The 23030-nt window shown below is 36.8% G+C and overlaps 1 protein-coding gene across 1 annotated transcript in view; it reads right to left on the bottom strand.

The window, feature by feature from the left end:
- Window positions 1-3416: 3416 nt before the first annotated feature.
- LOC127860352 (Golgi pH regulator-like) overlaps window positions 3417-23030 on the bottom strand; it is a 35233-nt gene continuing 15619 nt past the window's right edge. Inside the window, exons 4-15 of the mRNA XM_052398377.1 lie at window positions 22270-22376; window positions 21139-21249; window positions 19708-19828; window positions 19283-19363; window positions 18662-18771; window positions 16432-16520; window positions 10557-10649; window positions 9636-9731; window positions 7254-7343; window positions 6659-6724; window positions 6161-6219; window positions 3417-5418 (exon numbers count right to left, since the gene is read on the bottom strand). Coding sequence (XP_052254337.1) covers window positions 5277-5418; window positions 6161-6219; window positions 6659-6724; window positions 7254-7343; window positions 9636-9731; window positions 10557-10649; window positions 16432-16520; window positions 18662-18771; window positions 19283-19363; window positions 19708-19828; window positions 21139-21249; window positions 22270-22376 — 1165 coding nt within the window. The 3' untranslated portion in view covers window positions 3417-5276. The remainder of the gene's footprint in view (window positions 5419-6160; window positions 6220-6658; window positions 6725-7253; window positions 7344-9635; window positions 9732-10556; window positions 10650-16431; window positions 16521-18661; window positions 18772-19282; window positions 19364-19707; window positions 19829-21138; window positions 21250-22269; window positions 22377-23030) is intronic.

The following is a 23030-nucleotide window of genomic DNA, read 5'->3' on the forward strand; positions in this document are numbered from 1 at the left end:
AATTATAATATAAACATTAAACATTCTAAATAATAATTCAACGACATAAATATTTAGTACCTTTATAAATGGTATTTCATCTTTATACAAGTACGAGTTACCCATGACCATCAAGAGTACAGTTGGTCTGAAGACTCGGCATCAATGATTAAACAAAACAAAGATATGCAAAAGCTGTATTATACAATACATAGCATTATATAACTATAATTTTCAAAGGTATGGATGTGCTATTTTTAATGAACGATCGAACGTGTAAGAGGTGTGTTAAACGGGCGCCGCTCGCAAAATCCTTTGAATAAAGTAAGAAATTTCGCCACGTTTGTAGCGCTCACCGAGACCAGTCGAATGACGTTGGTCTGGTCGTCATAGGACATCAGATGGACATGCCGCTGACGTCATAAGGTGCCACTTTGACGTCCGATTAAACGCCAATGACGTCCCTGGAAGGCACGGCGACACTTCTGACATGCTCAGCACATTGAGACGAACAAGTGTGCCAAGTTTCATGACTATCGTTCAAATACTTTGCCTCCAGCAACCCCAGAAGCGCTCCCATTATAAGGAATGCCAGCTGGTGACGTCACTACGGAGGTTTGCACGTAAGCGTTAACGGGCGTGGCTTGATAACGCCTTTGAATATAGTCGCGAAATTAATTTGGCACGTTTGTAGCGCTCACTGAGACCCGTCGAATGACTTTGGTCTGGCCTCCATAGGACGTCATATTGTCGTGTTGCTTACGTCAGAAGCTGCAACTTTGACGCCATCTTTAACGTCAATGACCTCACTGGGAAGACCGCCGACGTGGCACATTTGTAGAGCTCACCGAGGCCCGCCGAATGACATTGGTCCGGACGTCATATGGACGTTTCGCTGACGTCAAAGTTGCAGCTTCTGCCGTCCGTTTAAACGTCAATGACGTCACTGGGAGGCTCGGCGACACTTGAGACATGCTCGGCACATTGAGACGAACAAGTGTGCCAAGTTTCATGATTATCGGTCAAAAACTTTGCCTCCATCAACGCCAGAAGCGCTCCATTATAAGGAATGCCAGCCGGTGACGTCACTAAAGAGGTTTGCACGTAAGCGTTAAACGGGCGCGGCTTGCAAACGTCTTTGAATATAGTCACGAAATTTGGCACGTTTGTAGCGCTCACCGAGACCCGTCGAATGACGCTGGTCTGGCCGTCATAGAACGTCATATTGCCGTGCCGCCAACGTGAGAAGCTGCAACTTTGACATCATCTTAAACGTCAATGACCTCACTGGGAAGACCTGCTACGTGGCACGTTTGTAGAGCTCACCAAGACCCGCCGAATGACGTTGATCCGGTCGTCATAGGACGTCATATGGACGTGCCGCTGACGTCAAAAGTTGCCACTTTGACGTCCGTTTAAACGTCAATGACGTCACTGGGAGGCTCGGCGACATTTCCGACATGCTCGGCACATTGAGACGAACAAGTGTGCCAAGTTTCATGACTATCGGTAAAAAACTTTGCCTCCAGCAACGCCAGAAGCGCTTCCATTATAAGGAATGCCAGCCAGTGACGTCACTATGGAGGTTTGCACGTAAGCGTTAAACGGGCGCGGCTTGCAAACGCCTTTAAATATAGTCGCGAAATTTGGCACGTTTGTAGCGCTCACCGAGACCCGTCGAATGACGCTGGTCTGGCCGTCATATGGCCATGCCGCTTACGTCAGAAGCTGCAACTTTGACGTCATCTTTAACGTCAATGACCTCACTGGGAAGACCGGCGACGTGACACTTTTGTAGAGCTCACCGAGACCCCTCAAATGACGTTGGTCCGGTCGTCATAGGCGTCATATGGATGTGCCGCTGACGTCATAATTTGCCACTTTGACGTCCGCTTAAACGTCAATGACGTCACTGGGAGGCTCGCGACACTTACAACATGCTCGGCACATTGAGACGAACAAGTGTGCCAAGTTTCATGACTATTGGTCAAATGCTTTTATAGTGTTTTTACGACCACAATATTTGACCAAAATTGCCACACCAGTACTTTCAGTACTAATTGTACTTTGATTATAAAACTGTCGGGTACAAAACATTTTAATTGTCTCAGCTGAAGACTGCTTTTGTCCATGTGCTGGATTTATTTTAATCCAGTTTTTTTAGGAATAACAAGTTTGTTGACGATTAACATCTGCTTGAAAAAAAAAGTTTTAACGACTATTTTTTTATATGTATTGGGAAAAGGCAAACATTGTGTCCATCTTCAATCTTTTTTTAATTGACAGTTATATTTATTATATTGTGGGAGCGACGTTTATCATCTGCAAAACTAGAAAAAAAGAAGCTTGGGGTTTATTATTGTAATCCATGTTTAGGTATGTAAAAGTAGTTCTCTTACAAATATCACTTAAAGTTTAGTGGCTTTTGTAAGAATTTTAAGCATTGACATTGACTGTATTTGTATGGTATTGCGTAATCTGCAGTATATGTTAAAGTGACTGGTGAACGATGTTGTATTCGGGCTAAAACAATAAACTTTAATGAATGCTCAAGTAATGAAGTGAAAACCTTACGCTTGTACAATCCTGAGATGCATTACAATGATTTACTGTTGTACTATATGATGCTAATTTCTCAAATTATTTAATCAATAAGGCGTTTAGATCATATTTGTATTTACTTCGTGGCATCATGTCTAGGAAAGTTATGATATTGTCCTAGTGCACTTTAAACGTTAGAATAATTAAATAAAAAATTATTTCTAATTTAAATGTTTTTGTTATTTGTATAGCAATGCTGTGAGGTTTATTTAATTGTCCGAAATTTGAATACTTTATATATTGTATTAATTTAAAAAGATAAGTGCCTATTTCATACCCAAAGAAAGGCTCATATTAATGTGTTTATAGTTACCTAATATGCATTGTTTTATCATATCTCCTCATTCATATTGACCAGATACTACATGAGAGGGGCGTAACATGCTACTCTATGTATTGGAGCCCGCATTTACCAATCAATTCTTAACTTAAGAATAAGGATTAGACTTAGATCCAAAGATTGCAGCTTTCGGAGTTAAAACACAGCCTTAAATGTTAAATAATATTTACCGGCAGTGCCGTATCTAAACTAATTTATTGGCTGATAATCTACGTTGGCCTAATATTATGCCCATAAAACATTTGAATCAAGGCTGGAGGCGATTAGGTAAAATATCTCTAAAATACAATAGATAAAACTAACTGATTCAATGACCAATGGAACTTGAATGTTATATCATATAACTGCTTCAATAAACACTTTCACTTTTGCATGGGACGGATGATCAATCATTTGTTCAACGAAAACAGCAGCAGTCTTCTATTGATGCATTCAGCCACATTAATTGAATGGGTTTCATGGGTAAAATTCAAATTAAACTATTTAAACTCAAATGTAACTATTTCACAGTTTTATTTTACATAATGCCATATAGTCAACAATTAAAATTCAAAATAAATACAATCAATTGTTGTCGACTGTTGCACATAGATTCAAGTACAAACATCCAAAACATGTCATCTTTAAAACATTCCACATGTTGTTTTTTACAACAATGTAAAATCAGGGTAACTCATCAGTTTGTTTGACAAATTAAAACCATTAAATGGCACAAACAAATTGGAAACTTACAGACATCTTTACAGAAAAATAATTTAAAATCTTTTTAAAGTAGAAACATAAAAGGAACATTATGTTTATACAATACCCTTATAAAAGTTTGACAAACATATAATAAATAATATAATACCATTTAATAAACATCAATATCCCTTATCAAACAAGTCTGGCAGTTAATTACATGTCAATATGAATTAATTGAACCCACATTCAATCTCCTTATTCTCAGTTTTTTGTTCCAATATTCTTTATATGTGGGCAAAAGGTTTCAAATAACCATCAATACTTAAATAAGTATATATACCTTGTACTATGCATACTATTATAAATGTTTTATAATTTACAGTTCTTTGCCATGTTATGTATTTTTTCGATGAAGCTAGTATTTCAACACTGGCCCAGTTACAAGATTTATATTTCTGCCTTGAGCTATAGAGGCTCTTCCTAAATAACTTTATCGCTTCAATCAATAGTTGCATATTCCTATAACAAACGCTTTTTGAATGTTCAAAACTTGTTGCCAGTCAAGAGCAGTTGCATTTAAAAGAATGTATTTAAATACATTTGCATTTATATAAAAAAAATACATTAAGTCCAGATTTAAGATGGTAATTATTTAAATATATAAAGTTGACATTAAACAAAACATTCAAGAAAAATAAACTAAAGCTCATTGTTGAAAGCTTAACTTATTCCCTACTTTTACATCAGCAGTTTAAGAATAGAGATTCATAGAAATCTCAAATAAAACTTTCAAAAAAAATTATTGTCATTGTAACTTAAATTGCAGACATCATTTATCTTCCAATTACACTTTAGCCCTATCCCACTCAGAGGAGAAGTGAAAATGGCTATGTGCAAACGGCATAAAAGCAGAACAGCCTGCGAGTAACTCGCAGTGACTGTTCAGGTTTTATGCTGTTTGCTGCTCATCAGTATCTGAGGGTGAATCTAGTAAGAAAGGTCTTAACTTAAATATAACTTTCTAAGGGACTACAAATGCGTCAAAATAAGTATCTAAGTGGTTAAGGGTCAAGGAATTATTTGATAATATTCTGAGAAAAAGAAGTTCCTTTTTTAAATAAAATAAGTAAGCTTTAGAAAAGTGCATTTTAACAAAAAAGGTTAAAAAAAAATCCTAGATATAATAATCAATCTTCATTAAAAAAATTGATCAATGAGTATGCTTCTTAAATGTTACCCTTGATTTACAATTGGTTAAATTTTTAAAATAAAGTCTATAATAAAGCAATAGAAGGTTTGAAGTCATGAGGTCCCAGCTAGTCTTCACCATTCTTAGACTTAAGAATAAAGAAAAGACTCTGAACCAAGAAAAATACGTTCCTCATTTCAGAAAACATGGTTAACAAATGTTGCTTATGTCATAATTGTTCACAAAATGAAGAATTATCTAGTTTGAGTTTTTAAATCAATGTAATATTGATCTATTTTCTACTATACATATATAACAGTTTAAAGAATATTCTTTATTTTCAGATGATGTCTAAGAATTTGTTGGTGAATACAAGGCCAGATGTAAGTTGCATACAAACATAATCATTTAAAAAATAAAACCCAATACATATTTGTTTAAATCAAAACCCAACAATTATGTGTTTAAATGGCAGCACTAAGTCTAGTTAATGGTGTCCGATGCATGTTTATGGGCGATATAAAGGAAACCAATACTGGAGAGTGCACTGACAAGAAATATCACATCAAACCAGCGGTGGTAGAAGTTGAACTGTAGTTCGCCCAGTACCTCTGTTATAATTGTTCTGAAAAAAAGCAATACAACTGGTATGATGTCTTTTCACAGATTTTGTTTTATATCTATAATGCAGTAGTAAATAAAATATATATAGGGATCATCTTTGATGATAAAATCTTAATAATCAAACAGGAAGTTCCTTTAAAATATAAAATAACATGAGATGTGTTTGTCAGAAACACAATGCCCCCTATAACGCCCCTTTGAAGCCATAAATTTGACCTTTGACCTTGAAGGATGACCTTGACCTTTCACCGCTCAAAATGTGCAGCTCCATGAGATACACATGCATGCCAAATATCAAGTTGATATCTTCAATATTGCAAAAGTTATTGCAAAACTTTTACCAAGGTTTAAGTTTTGGGACACACACATACAATGACTGACACAATGACAGACAGACACACAGACAGACAGGCAAAAAACCAATATAACCCTGATCTTTCGATCTTGGGGCATAAAAAATTAGTTTAAATACTCAATAACTAAATACATGTGGTTCCACCCACTTCTCTGAAAGCGTCGGGTGTAAAAATCTTCTAATGCATTAAAAAAGTACCCATTAAACCAATTTTCTGAACAAACAGAACCAAGCACAAACAGAACTTAAAAAACATTTTTACAGGCTTAAACATCAGTTGGGGTGCTTAAAAATCTTGAATTAATGCCAGCTATTAAGTGAAACTCTCCATGTATATATATATATTGTCCTTTAAAGAGAAACTCAGCGGATGACGAACTATGCCTACCTGTATTCCAGAGGCATGTTCATTCGCATGAGTAACACGGATGATACAAAGTACATTCCCTGAAAGATAACAACACCATATTGTAAATGGAATATGAATAATTAAAATCATTATGCTATGGTATCATCAATTTCATTTACAACTGCTATTTGTTAACTTCATAGTTATTTAAAGTAATACAGTTACAAATGTAAAAGGCTCTATGCTGTGTACTCTTCATTTTGAATAATTTGTTGTGTACTATACCTAATTGCATGAAAGAGCTTAAACAAGTCAGTAATTGCAAAAAAATGTAACATAAATTGCCAATATTAACTCTTTATCATTACAAATGACGATCGTCTTCTTTTAAATGTAAGAAAGGCTACACATGGAAATATTCTTGTAAATCAAACTATCAAATTGCAACGGAAAAAAGGAAACAAAAACATTATTACCACAAACAATTACTAGTAGTCCAAATTAATTAGCATTTGTATTACTATGAAAGTCACATACCATTATTTGTGCAAGGCACAGGACTATTATATTGGAGGATTTGCTGCTTGCTATGGCATAGAAAAACTGAAATATAGCCCAAACAACCATACAAACTAGACCTTTCATAACATTTGTAAAATACCAAACAAGAAATCACAATTCACAAGAAACAAATATGGACTTAAATGTCGTTTATTTATCCAAGAGCTCAAACAAATAATTGTGCTATTATTTCAAAGACACGTCCCTCAATATAGTTCTTTTTTGGTAATGTCATCAACGTAGAGCTGTGTTACAAACATGGTATATATGATCTTTCACTAAAGAATATTTAAGAATAAAATAATCAGTTAATCCAGAATTTGAGGTTACTGCAACATTGCATAAGCGCATTTTTACATTTTCATATAAATTCTGGTGGTCAAAAAGTGACAAAAAACATAGCATTTCTTGAAAGAGTTTTTAATTCTACAGCATTAATATGCAAGACAAATGCTTGTCACGGTTCTTCAATATCATATCATGCTAAAAATGTTTAGCTTTCTTTTGAATTGTTCATAAATTATGAAACAATTCTAATTAAATGAAATGGTCTTTAAATTCAAAGACTTACCCTTGTTAAGGTGATCAATAAACCCCTGATGGAAGTTACTATTATAATGCCTATCAATATAAAGGAGATCTGCTGGGACCAAAACTTCACCTGAAACACATACAACCTGCTTTTTCTGATTATTTTCATACCGGTACTTATACTTTTTTCCAATAATGATTGTGGAAGTGTACACCATTTATAGTGCTACCATTAAACTGTCTCACTGTTTCAGTGTGAAAGATTTAAACCTTTCATAATGTGCATCCAAGTATTTTAGATTGACCTTACAGGTTCATAATATAATAGGAAAAAGATGAGCATTCGGCTAATACATACTGCTGATTTCAAAATTGGGCACAAACATATAAATGAGCCGCGCACTGGGAAAACATGGCTTAATGCATGTGCATAAAGCTAATCAGGGACAAAACTTTCCACTTTGATGGCATTTTTTTTTCATTTTCTTAGCAAAACTCAAGTTAAGGAGCAAACAGTCATCCCTGATAAGCCTGCCATACGTCACATGCTAATTTGAGACGACACTTTATGCACATGCACACATCCCCGTTGTCCTTGAGACGACACTTTATGCACATGCATTCATCCCCGTTGTCCTTGAGACGACACTTTATGCACATGCATTCATCCCCGTTGTCCTTGAGACGACACTTTATGTACATGCACACATCCCTGTTGTCCTTGAGACGACACTTTATGTACATGCACACATCCCCGTTGTCCTTGAGACGACACTTTATGCACATGCACACATCCCCGTTGTCCTTGAGACGACACTTTATGCACATGCATTCATCCCCGTTGTCCTTGAGACGACACTTTATGCACATGCATTCATCCCCGTTGTCCTTGAGACGACACTTTATGCACATGCATTCATCCCCGTTGTCCTTGAGACGACACTTTATGTACATGCACACATCCCCGTTGTCCTTGAGACGACACTTTATGCACATGCACACATCCCCGTTGTCCTTGAGACGACACTTTATGCACATGCATTCATCCCCGTTGTCCTTGAGACGACACTTTATGCACATGCATTCATCCCCGTTGTCTTTGAGACGACACTTTATGCACATGCATTCATCCCCGTTGTCCTTGAGACGACACTTTATGTACATGCACACATCCCCGTTGTCCTTGAGACGACACTTTATGCACATGCACACATCCCCGTTGTCCTTGAGACGACACTTTATGTACATGCACACATCCCTGTTGTCCTTGAGACGACACTTTATGTACATGCACACATCCCCGTTGTCCTTGAGACGACACTTTATGCACATGCACACATCCCCGTTGTCCTTGAGATGACACTTTATGTACATGCATTCATCCCCGTTGACCTTGAGACGACACTTTATGTACATGCATTCATCCCCGTTGTCCTTGAGACGACACTTTATGTACATGCATTCATCCCCATTGTCCTTGAGATGACCCTTTATGTACATGCACACATCCCCGGTGTCCTTGAGACAACACTTTATGTACATGCATTCATCCCCGTTGTCCTTGAGACGACACTTTATGTACATGCACACATCCCCGGTGTCCTTGAGACAACACTTTATGTACATGCATTCATCCCCGTTGTCCTTGAGACGACACTTTATGTACATGCACACATCCCCGGTGTCCTTGAGACAACACTTTATGTACATGCATTCATCCCCGTTGTCCTTGAGACGACACTTTATGTACATGCATTCATCCCCGTTGTCCTTGAGACGACACTTTATGTACATGCATTCATCCCCGTTGTCCTTGAGACAACAGTTTATGTACATGCACACATCCCCGTTGTCCTTGAGACGACACTTTATGCACATGCATTCATCCCCGTTGTCCTTGAGACGACACTTTATGTACATGCATTCATCCCCATTGTCCTTGAGACGACACTTTATGTACATGCATTCATCCCCGTTGTCCTTGAGACGACACTTTATGTACATGCATTCATCCCCGTTGTCCTTGAGACGACACTTTATGTACATGCATTCATCCCCATTGTCCTTGAGACGACACTTTATGTACATGCATTCATCCCCGTTGTCCCATAGCAAGGCTCACATAATTTGCCAATTTGTTTTTTATTATCAAAAGAGATAAGGATTAACCCTTTCCCACTTAGATTTGTATATTGAGGCATATGTAGAAAGTAACCTTCTTACTAGATACAAGTTTTAAAGGCTTCATTTCCAACCCTTAGATACTGATGAGCAGCAAACAGCATAAAACCTGAACGGACTGTGAGTTACTCGCAGGCTATTCTGGTTTTATGCTGTTTGCATATAGGCATTTTCACTTTGCTTCTGAGTGGGAAAGGGTTAAGGTTGTCGTATGTATAGTAAGTGTTAAAACATGTCAAACATCAAACTGTATTCCAAGGTAGTTGACAGCAATTTCTATGCCACGGGTCACTGGGTCCACCTTTCCTACTCTGTCAAAGATGATGTTTACTGTGGACTGCAATGCAAAGGTAGCATAGTGGGAATATGCATAGAAGAAAGGCACACAAATAATTACCATAAATTGCACCATTACAACAATTTACACTTCAAACATTTGTGAATGTCATGACAGTATTGTTTTAAATCTTTGAGATACATTAGTTTTTCATCATCATGATTTCAGTGGATATTTTAACAAAATACGTTTCAATAGTTATTTCTACCAAGATATTGATATAATTAATTAAACACGGTTTCAAATATTTAAAAAAAAGATCAACAATGAAGCAGTTCATACTATAAGTTCTATTTGTTACTGTCATTCTACATCAATATTAATAAACAAGAGGGCCATAATGGCCCTGAATCGCTCACCTGACTAACAAAATACAATGCCAACCCAGATTTCATAAAGATAAAAATTCTGACCAAATTTCATAAAGATTGGATAATAACTGTGACCTCTATTGTCTACACAAGGTTTTTCTAATATTTGACCTTTTGACCTAGTTTTTGACCCTAGATCACCCAAATACAATCCCAACCCAGATTTCATCAAGATAAACATTCTGACCAAATTTCATAAAGATTGGATGAAAACTGTGACCTCTACTGTCTACACAAACAAATTGTTGACGGACGCACGCACGCACACATGCACGCACACACGCCGGACATCACACGGTCACATAAGCTAACCATGTCACTTCGTGACAGGTGAGCTAAAAATGTAAAAAAAAATGTGTTTTTTTCAGAGGAAGTTGCCACAAGTGAATCAAGAGCATTTTGGTATATTCCTATCTTAAAAAATAGATTTATATTCCAAATATATAAATCGTACTATGAATATTTTCCACACACAATAACCGCTGAAGAAGTAGCCCAGGAAGTTAAAGTATTTTCCTTTAAAAGTTTTGGAAAACTCCATCCTCTCCTGAAAATACACAAACACAGGTGACATTACAGCCATGTTTACAGGTGACATTACATCACTGGTATGAAAAAGTTTGGGGGGAAATTTTAGACTTTGAAATATTGGTGATTCAAAATAAATTCAAAAAAAATATTTGGGCTCAATTTTTTTTAGATGATACAAATTATGTAAATAAAGGTTTACTGACTCAAGGAAGCATATTATCAGTGCCACTTAATAAATGATTATATGTCACATAATCACAACTATAGAACATAATCAATCCAAAGAAGCCCAGTGAGTAACATGAAATACTCCACACGGAAACAACACAAACTAGAACTGTCACTGTTGTGGCTTAAATACCCACACACACACTGCCACTTTGTCAGAGGGTACTGTCAGTTCAGCTTAAAGGAACTGGTTTTCCAACCATGCAAGCTTCCTTCCTATGCTTTTTCATATTGTTAACTTATAGTATAAGCAAGATATTCTCCAAACAAACTTTCAGCATGAACGTTCACTTGGGCAATACATGTGAAATTAGGGAAGCAGAAATTATAGTTCTTAAACACTGCACATCCCATTATTGAGATTTACCTGGATATTTAGTATGAATTTAATACCTCTTATAATTGTAAAAACATGCTGCGAACAAAATAAAAAAGTATAACAAGAGCACCGCATAACGGGTGCCAACGCTCGGCTAAGAAAGGTTGTCAGAAATAATTTTTTTTAGAGGTCACGGTGACCTTCACCTTTGACCTAGTGACCCAAAATTGGGTGTGGCGTGTATAACTCATCAAGGTGCATCTACTTATGAAGTTTCAAAGTTGTAGGTGGAAGCACTTTCATTTTAGAGCCAAGGTTAAGGTTTTAGCACGACGCCTATGGCGGACGGCTGACTGCGGACAACGAGCTGGCTATGACAATACCTCAGGTTTTCTCCAAAAACAGCCACAAAATGGGTGTGGCATGAAGAAATGAGGACGGTGACTGTACATATGAAGTTTCAAAAGTTGTAGGTGGAAGCACTTTTATTGTAGAGGCTATGTTAAAGTTTTATATTAGAGGTCACAGCGACCTTGACCATTGACCTAGTGACCCAAAAATGGGTGTGGCATGTAGAACTCATCAAGGTGCATGTACATATGGAGTTTCAAAGTTGTAGGTGGAAGCACTTTGCTTTCAGAGCGAATGTAAAGGTTTATGTTAAAGTTTTATATTAGAGGTCACAGTGACCTTGACCTTTGACCTAGTGACCAAAAAATGGGTGTGGCATGTAGAACTCATCAAGGTGCATCTACATATGAAGTTTCAAAGTTGTAGGTGGAAGCACTTTGATTTTAGAGCCTAGCACTTTGATTTTAGAGCCTATGTTAAAGTTTGATATTAGAGGTCACAGTGACCTTGACCTTTGACCTAGTGACCCAAAAATGGGTGTGGCGTGTAGAAATGAGGAAGGTGAATGTACATATGAAGTTTAAAAGTTGTAGGTGGAAGCACTTTTATTGTAGAGGCTATGTTAAAGTTTTATATTAGAGGTCACAGCAACCTTGACCTTTGACCTAATGACCCAAAAATGGGTGTGGCATTTAGAACTCTTCAAGGTACATGTACATATGAAGTTTCAAAGTTGTAGGTGGAAGCCCTTTGATTTTAGAGCGAATGTAAAGGTTTATGTTAAAGTTTTATATTTGAGGTCAGACTGACCTTGACCTTTGACCTAGTGACCCAAAAATGGGTGTGACGTGTAGAACTCATCAAGGTGCATCTACATATGAAGTTTCAAGGTTGTAGGTGGAAGCACTTTGATTTTAGAGCCTATGTTAAAGTTTTATATTAGAGGTCACAGTGACCTTGACCTTTGACCTAGTGACCCAAAAATGGGCGTAGCATGTAGAACTCATCAAGGTGCATCTACATATTAAGTTTCAAAGTTGTAGGTGGAAGCACTATGATTATAGAGCCAATGTTAAGGTTTTAGCACGACGCCTACGGGGAACGGCTGATGGCGGACAACGAGCTGGATATGACAATACCTCAGGTTTTCTCCAAAGACAGCCGAGCTAAAAATATTTAAAGCAATAACTAAACAAATATGCCAGCAAGAGTTATGGCTATAAAGAACTTCACATAGGATTATCCCCAATGAAATATACATACTCATTGATTTTCGAGTTGATATCTCTTTTAATTTTCCAGATATGCTCTAAACAAAATTAAAGTATACAATTAAACAAAGAGCATTAATTAAAACTAGGCATAAGCGTTCTAAGTTATCATCCGGAAACCATTTTACTATTTTGGGTCACCGTGACCTCGACCTTTGACCTAGTGACCTGAAAATCAATAGGGGTCATCTGCGAGTCATGATCAATGTACCTATGAAGTTTCATGATCCTAGGCATAAGTGTTCTTGAATTATCATCCGGAAACCATTTTACTATTTCCGGTCACCGTGACCTTGACCTTTGACCTAGCGACCTCAAAATCAATAGGGGTCATCTGCAGCTCATGATCAATGTACTTATTTAGTTTCATGATCCTAGGCCTAAGCGTTCTTGAGTTATCATCCGGTAACCATCTGGTGGACAAACGGACGGAAATGCGCACGGACATACGCACGGACGGACGGACATACAGACGGACCGACATGTGCAAAACAATATACCCCCTCTTCTTCGCAGGGGGGCATAACAAGAGCTGTCAGAGGACAGCGCGCTCGACTATTCGAGTGCTTGACAGTATAACGTAAGCCATCATGTGGTAATTGTTCATATTTAATAATTTATTAGACGATCTTTCAAAAATAAAAAAAAGGAAAACAAAACTTTTTTTTTTGGGGGGGGGGGGGGGGTAGGGGGGTGAGAGGGGGGGTATTATGGGGGGGGGGGGTAATTTATTAGATGATGTTTAAAAAAAAAACATTTCTTTTTTTTTGGGGGGGGGTAGGGGGGTGAGAGGGTGGTATAATGTGGGGTGTGGTAATTTATGAGATGAAGTTTAAAAAAAAAAAAAAAGGGGCAGGAGGTTTGGGGGGGGGGGGGGGAGAGATTCTGGGTAGGGGTGTGGGGTATTGTTTGGGTGGAATCCATTGTGGTATTCAGGTAAGTGTTGTTTTGTCAAAGTAATAATAAAATATTATCATAAATAAAGAAATTATGGCAATTTAAGCAAAATGTTCAATTATCTAAGTGTAAAAGGGACCATAATTATGTCAAAATGCTTGATCCAGTGGTCTGCTCTTCTTTATAGGTTGGGGTCATGTTGGTAAATGAGTATGCAACATATAAAAGCAATATGTCAAAGGATATAGGAAATATTTGGGGTAGTACGCAAACTTTAACAAAGATTTATCAATAATATGCATATTCTAAGTATAAAAGTGGCAATAATTATAAAAAAATACTTGATAGAGTTGTCTGCTCTTGTTTATAGGTTGGGGTCATGCTGGTAAACAAGTATGCAAAAACTGAAAGCAATATGTCAAGGGACAAAGAAAATAGTTGGGGTAGTACGCAAACTTTAACATTTGCTGCATATTTTAAGTGGAAAAGGGGCCATAATTATGACAAAATGCTTGATAGAGTTGTCTGCTCTTATTTATAGGTTGGGGTCATCTTGGTTAATAAGTATGCAAAATATAAAAGCAATATGTCAAAGGACAAAGAAAATTTTTGGGGTAGTACAAAAACTTTAACATTTGCACGCTTACGCTAACGGTAATGCAGACGGTCACGCCGACACCGGGGTGAGTAGGATAGCTCCATTATATATTCCTTATATAATAGTCGAGCTAATAAAAGCAATATGTCAAGGGACAATGAAAATAAATGGGGTAGAACAAAAACTTTAACATTTGCTGCATGTTCTATGTGAAAAAGGGGCCATAATTATGACAAAATGTTTGACAGAGTTGTCTGCTCTTGTCTATAGGTTGGGGTCATTTTGGTAAACAAGTATGCAAAATATGAAAGCAATATGTCAAGGGACAATGAAAATAATTGGGGTAGTACAAAAAATTTAACATTTGCACCCTAACGCAGACGCTAACGCAGACAGTCACGCCGACGCCGGGGTGAGTAGGATAGCTCCACTATATATATTTCATGTATAATAGTCGAGCTAAAAAGTATGAGAGAAGGCTAATGTTTTTTGTGCACGGAACTTCCCCTAAAAAAAACCTACCTATTGAATTTCAAGTTGACATATCTTTATTTTAAGAATTACTACATAATAGCAAGAAGGTCATGATGGCCCTTAAGTGCTCACCTGAGTTCATGGATAACAATTGATGAAGACTTGGACAAGTGACCTAGTTTTTTACCACACTTGGCATTCAATAATGGCCTTCATATTGTCAAGATAACCATTTTGACCAAGTTTCATCAAGACTTTGTAAATAAATGCAGCCCTAGTGTTTAAGATTTTACTTGGTGACCTAGTTTTAGACCCTACTGACCCAGATTAAAACTTGGCCAAGATATTTTCAAGATAACAATCTGACCATAATTCATCAACCTTTAGTTATAAATGTTGGTCCTAGAGTGGTAACAAGACTTGTCAAAGGTTTGATCTAGTGGCCTTTTTTAATGCAGGAGACCCAGATTCTAATACAGCCTAGGTATTGCCAAAAAGAACATTCCAACCAAGTTTCATCAAACTCGAAAATTACTGTGGCCTCTAGAGTGGTACAAAGTTTGTATTTTAAGATTTAACCTGATGACATAGTTTTTGGACAAACATGATCCAGGTTCAAACACTGCCTAGATTTAGTCATGAAAAACCTTCTTACCAAGTTTCAACAAGATCGAGTCGCAAATGTTTTTCTAGAGTGGTAACAAGGTTTAACTAAGCTTTGACCATGTTACCTAGGTTTTGAACACAAGTGACCCATATATAATCTTGGTCTAGGTTTAACTTAGCTTTTACCATGTTACTTAGGTTTTGAACACAAGTGACCCAGATATGATCTTAGTCTAGGTTTAACTAAGCTTTGACCATGTTACCTAGGTTTTGAACACAAGTGACCCACATATGATCTTGGTCTAGATATTTTCATGATGACAACTTTTACCAAGTTTCATTAATGTTTTTTTCCAAGGGTGGTAAAATGGTTTTTCAAAGATTTGACCTGTTGACCCAAGTTTTGAATGCAAGTGACACCGACTTGACTTAGGCCTTAATATTGCTATATACATAGTTTTGTCAAGATTTAGTGGCTTCTTAAGTGGTAACAAGGTGTTTCTAGGATTTGAACTGGTGACCTATTTATGGCTACATAAGACCCAGATTCAAATGCAACTTAGATATTGTCCAGCTAAACATTCTTTACCAAGTTTCATCAAAATTGATTTTAAAATGTTGCCTCCAGAGTAATTACCTTTTTTTTAAAAATCAGATTTGACCTGGGGACCAAGTTTTTGGACGCACTGGACCAAGATTTGAACTCGGCCTAGAAAATATTACAAAAAATATTGTGACCAAGTTCCATCAAGTTTAAGTCATATATAAATCTTCTTGGGTGGTACCAAGATAATGTTGTTTTTCTTAAATTTGATCTGGTGACCTGGTTTTTAAGTGCATGTCATTTTGTTTGAAACATGGCCTAGACAAGGTTACTCAGGGACGCAATAGCCCCAGATTCATACATGGCCTTGAAACTATCAAGATAAACATTTTTAGCATAAGACCTGGTGATCTAGTTTTTGGAAAACGTTACCAAAATTTGAAATCAGCCTTCATTAAAGCAAGATAATCATTCTCACCAATGTTCATTAATATTGAATAAATGCTGTACCTGGGTGGTATGTAGATCAACTGTTTCCAAAAATAATTGCCGTGACAACTCTTCTAAACCACTTGCTTCTTGCTTCAACTGGCTTATATCTACATGCTTGTTAAGAGTTAATGCTTAACAATAATTATGTTGCCTTAGTTTGTCAAAACAAATGTTTAGCTGATGCTGTATCATAACAGATAACATTGACGTTAATATAAAACTAGAGCTTTGTCACAGACGTGACAAATACCCCCACATGCCGCATTGACACATAATATTTTGCATGTCGCCTTCACAAAAAACAGCGGACACCATGCTCAATTTTAAAAACGCACTAAGTGACCCCTTGACCTAGTTTTTGACCCAGAAAGGCCCATGTTCTAACTTGGCCTTAAGATCATCCCCATAAAACTTCTGACCAAGTTTGTTGAAGATCGGATGTCAACTACTTGAATTAGAGAGCGGACACCATGCTGAATGTTAAAAAACGCACTAAGTGACCCCGTGAATGGCCCATGTTCAAACTTGTCCTAGAGATCATTTAGATAAAACTTGTGACCAAGTATGGTGAGGATTGGATGAAAACTACTTGAATTAGAGAGCGGACAACATGGCGAGGTTTAAAACTCACTAAGATACCCAGTGACCTAGTTTTTGACCCGGCATGACCCATATTCAAACTTGACCTAGATTTCTAGATACAACTTCTGACCAAGTTTGGTGAAGATTGAATGAAAACTACTTGAATTAGAGAGCGGACAACATTGTGATGTTTAAAACGCACTAAGTGACCCCCTGACCTTGTTTTTGACCCGGCATGACCCATATTCAAACTTGCCATAGACATTATCAAGATACAACTTCTGACCAATTTTGGTGAAGATTGGATAAAATCTACTTGAATTAGAGAGCGGACAACATGGTGAGGTTTAAAACACACTAAGTGACCCCGTGACCTAGTTTTTGACCCGGCATGGCCCATGTTCGAACTTGACCTACAAATCATCTAGTTAGATTTTCTGACCAAGTGTGGTAAAAATCGGATTTAATTTACTTGAAATAGAGAGCGGACATCATGCTCAATGCGTAAAACGTACTAAGTGACCCTGTGACCTAGTTTTTGATCTGGCATGGCCCATGTTCGAACTCGGCCTTCAGATCATCTAGATAAAACTTCTGACCAAGTTTGGTGAAGATCGAATGAAAACTACTTGGATAAGTGAGAGGACACCATGCTGAATGTTAAAAAACGCACTAAGTGACCCCGTGACCTAGTTTTTGACCCGGCAAGGCCCATGTTCGAACTTGGCCTTAAGATCATCTAGATACAACTTCTGACCAAGTTTGGTGAAGATCGGATGAAAATTACTTGAATTAGAGAGCGGACAACATGCTCAATGTTTAAAACGCACTAAGTGACCCCTTGACCTAGTTTTTGATCCGGCAAGGCCCATGTTCGAACTTGGCCTTAAGATCATCTAGATACAACTTCTGACCAAGTTTGGTGAAGATCTGATCAAAACTACTTGAATTCGAGAGCAGACAACATGCTGAATGTTTAAAACGCACAAAGTGACCCCGTGACCTAGTTTTTGACCCGGCAAGGCCCATGTTCGACCTTGGCCTAGACATCATGAAGATACAACTTCTGACCAAGTTTGGAGAAGATTGGATGAAAACTACTTGAATAAGAGAGGGGACACTTAATACGGACTGACCGACAGACCGACCGACAAGTTCACTCCTATATACCCCCCTAAACTTCGTTTGTGGGGGTATAATAAAGAAGCACTGAAATTATACGAATACATAACAGGTATGAAATTTTACAAAGATTAAGGCTTTAGGCAAATTAACTTTATAAAGTGAAGTGTTCAAGAGTTTGGCTTTTTCATAAACTGGGCCTGTTTCTACCAATCAATTATTAACAAATTATAGAATGGGAACCAAGAATTATATGTTAAGCTTTAAATATATATATATATATATATATATATATATATATATATATATATATATATATAGGCTACTACTGGTCACAATATCCTTAAGAAAATATTGTACAGAAAAACTTAAGTAGATAAATGCATTTAATGCCAAATTTGATTCAAAATTAAAGCAATTCTTCAATATTTCAAGTTTAACAATATTCTCTATTATTAGACTCAAGTCTACAAATTATTTGGACCTGGGTAAAATAAAAGTGACCTCTACCAAAGACACGCTACTGGAGAAGCAGCAAGGATACTCTCTGTAGAACCGCCATACGGTGAACCCACAGTCTTCAGCATGCCCCAGATTCCTCCACCAATTTTCTGCCCCGCTGAGCGGAGATTTTCCCGTTTGGCTTGAGCTATTCTGCCACATAATAATTTAGCCATCTTGAAATTTACTGCCTCCCTTCGATCAGGCAAAAATCATACTGTCTTCAAATTGGCTTTTTGCTTAATATTTCAGCAAATAAATAATGAAGTGATCTAATGGGTTTTACATATAGCTAACTGATTTGCCAAGAAATAATAAAGTCTTAAAATAAGATGTATTAATGATTTTGCCATGCAATGATTTAACAGTCAAACAAAAGGCTTTATCTGTAAACTTAGTAGCAGCATGTGACAGAAATGACACTCAGACACAGATTATTTTCATCAGAGGATATGAGTCTCAATCAGGTTTAAATGTAGTTCACACTGGCTAATCAGGGACAACACTTTCCGCCTAAAATAGATTTTCATTAATATGAAACCTTCTCAAAACAATAAATTCCAGATAGTAGAACCGAAAGTGTCATCTCTTATTAGCCAGTGCAGAATCTTAACATGAATGCATTTAGCCCAATTTTCACAGTCTCATATGCATTTACACGGACCTTTTCTTTTTCAACATGATCATATCCATAGTCTGCATGAGTCGCTTCTCGATTCCCTGGATTTCAGCGTCCGTCACATGCCTGGAAATTAGTTAGAAATTCATCCACAACACATTTAAATGTCGATGAAATAAAAAAAGCGATAATCTGTAATTTCCTTCAAACCTAACTATGAAATGCCCAATGACTTTGAAAACAGTTTATTATATTCTCCATCTAACTTAACTTGTAGAGTTTTCTCTAACATTGTCCGCTAACAACCTAAGTCTTATAATCCTAATGATCAAGTTTGTATTGCATAACTAACTTATCACTTAAAAGGTGCAAACTATAGAGAAAACTTTTCACATAAAAGAGGACATCAATTATTCAGATTTGTTCAGTGCACAAAGGGACATAATTCTCCGCCATTACAGCTTGTTCACCTGATGAAGCAGAACATTGAGGTATATGGATAGTTGACAGCACCAAAACCTGACAGGATAGCCATCAATGTTACACCGATGATGCCCACTCTCCCAATGCACTGCTCAATGGAAAATATGCCTGAAGTGTAGTTAAAACATATAAAACTAACACCACTGCTAAATGAAAAATATGCCTGAACGGTGCTAAATGGAAAATATGCCTGAAATGTTGTTCAAACAATCAACTTACACCACTGCTAAATGGAAAATATGCCTGAAATGTAATTAAAACATCAAACTAACCCCACTGCTAAATGGAAAATATGCCTGAAATGTAATTAAAACATCAAACTAACCCCACTGCTAAATGGAAAATATGCCTGAAATGAAGATAAAAACATGAATGAGCTGACCATGATCCACTTCATGACATTCTCACCCTATCATTTGTTCAAATACATATGGGCTGTGCTCTGTGAAAAGGGGGCTCAGTGCATGTGCATAAAGTGTCATCACTGATTGCACACGCTTATCAGGGACGACACTTTCCGCCTAAAAATGGATTTTTGCTAAGAAGAGACTTTCTTGAAATGAAAAATATCATAAAAGCGTGAAGTGTCATCCCTGATTAGCCTGTGTGGACTGCACAGGCTAATATGGAACAACAATTTACGCACACGCATTAAATCCCCTTTTCACAGAGCAGGGCTCATATTTTATTCTATCTTTTATTCTAGTCTTTATTACCACTGTGATAAACCAGGGCTGAAGAAATCAACTGTCAGAGTGGTTTGAGGAGAACATAAAGGGATAAGAGCAACTGATTATTCTTAAATGAACCACAATGTAGACTGAGAAAACAATTTTACTCAAGTTCAATTATATATTTAAAAGTTTCACAAAATCTGGTGTTAACTATGATTTTAGATTTTCTTTTATTATTCAGTATATTTCAAACCAATGAAAATTGCCCTATAAATCAATAAATATAAAATCTTCAAAGTTTGCATTCTAATGATTCATTGACAACTTTCTCAACAGCACGCCATGATAATCATGTCGCAGGTGTAACAGGTAGACCCATATCTAACGGTTACTTTAAAAACTCTTTCGTTTCCACCGATAGTTGCTACTGGCTTGACGATCTTTGATGCATAGACAAATGGATGACGCATACTTGCCACACACAAAATCCATGCTAATGTATGTCATGGCAACTATTAACAGTAATTTTCATAGTTAAATCTTAAAGTAAAAAGGTTTACTTAACATAAATGTTCAGTTTTATTTACAAGTTTGATTAAATATATTTTGCTGACAATACAATTATGTTATTAAAATGTACTTTCTACAACAACAACTACGAAAAATACAAACACATTTCAGTTAAAAAATACCAAACATAATTGACCAAATATAGTTGCAAGTCTTCCATATGTTCATACTGACCATGTTTGGGGCTCAGTATGGGGAAGGGGTCTCCAATCTTCCAGAAGAAGTACAGGAACACACACCAGGACACAAAGGTCAGGGCCACTTGAATGTGGGGCTTCTGGGGGACTTTCAACCAGGAAGGTTAAAATCAACAAAGGATTGAAATTTACATTACTTTTTATATTTAATTTATAAATGTGATAGAATTAATCAAATTAGTTTTTCTACAATACTTATATTTCAAATAGTATAGTTGATCTTTATTTTACTATTTTTTACTCAGTGATGAAAATTTTCATGTTCAGTATGTTACATTTCTCTTAATATACAATAAATTAAAATGAGCCTTGTTCTGGAAAAAACTATGATTAATGCATGTGCACAGGCTTATTAGGGACAATACTGTACATTAATGCATGTGTACAGGCTAATTAGGGACAATACTGTACATTAATGCATGTGTACAGGCTAATTAGGGACAATACTGTACATTAATGCATGTGCACAGGCTAATTAGGGACAATACTGTACATTAATGCATGTGTACAGGCTAATTAGGGACAATATGGTACATTAATGCATGTGTACAGGCTAATTAGGGACAATACTGTACATTAATGCATGTGTACAGGCTAATTAAGGACAATACTGTACATTAATGCATGTGTACAGGCTAATTAGGGACAATACTGTACATTAATGCATGTACACAGGCTAATTAGGGACAATATGGTACATTAATGCATGTGTACAGGCTAATTAGGGACAATACTGTACATTAATGCATGTGCACAGGCTAATTAGGGACAATACTGTACATTAATGCATGTGTACAGGCTAATTAGGGACAATACTGTACATTAATGCATGTGTACAGGCTAATTAGGGACAATACTGTACATTAATGCATGTGTACAGGCTAATTAGGGACAATATGGTACATAAATGCATGTGCACAGGCTAATTAGGGACAATACGGCACTTTCTGTTTTTATGAAGTCTCTTTATTATTATTTATTAATGCTTTTATGTCCAGTTTTCCCAGAATGTTGCTCAAATTATTCTTTTAAAGTAAAGTGTCAATATCTTAAAGTAAGATGTACATCAATACAACTAATGTAGTTTTGAAATCAAATCCAAACGTACCCAGTCTGAGGTTGGATAGAACAAAGAATCCAATGTAAGCAGGCAGGAGGACTATCAGCACAAAGAGAATCACAAAAAGCTGCAACTTCCAGTGGAAATACCGAGAACTGAAATCACAAATGAGCCACTATCAGGGAAAACTTGGCTTTATGCATGTGATAATAGTATCGTCCCAGATTAGCCTATGCAGTACACACAGGCTTATCAGGGACAAATCTTTCCGCCTAGATTAGAATTTTGCATAAACATACTTCCTTTCAACAAAAAATTCCATATACTGGTAAGTGGGGAGTGTTGTCCCTGATTAACCTATGCACTCTGCAAAGGCTATTCAGTGATGACACGTTATGCAGACGGATAAAGCCTGGTTTTTTAGCGGAATTAACAGTTTGTTAAGCAAGCCTGAGTTCTTGTATTATTTACAAGAAATTGTTTCAGGCAGCCATACATGATTATGCAAATATCAGCAATCCTTGTTAAAAAATTTAATTTGTCTGGGCATAAAGGCTGTCACTTATTTGACAACTTCTGTGTGAACAGAATATACTGAACAATTTTCATCAGAAACCTGATGCTGGCATTTTGCTTGACAAACAACGACGTGAGCATTTGTACAAAAAGGATAAACAAGAGCACCGTATAACAGGTGCCACGCTCGGCTGCCAAAGCTTTTCAGATTATTTTTTTTTAAGAGGTCACAGTGACCTTGACCTTTGACCTAGTGACCCAAAATGGGTGTGGCGTGTAGAACTCATCAAGGT

This window comes from Dreissena polymorpha, chromosome 15 (assembly GCF_020536995.1).
Source record: "Dreissena polymorpha isolate Duluth1 chromosome 15, UMN_Dpol_1.0, whole genome shotgun sequence".
Classification (NCBI taxonomy): domain Eukaryota; kingdom Metazoa; phylum Mollusca; class Bivalvia; order Myida; family Dreissenidae; genus Dreissena; species Dreissena polymorpha.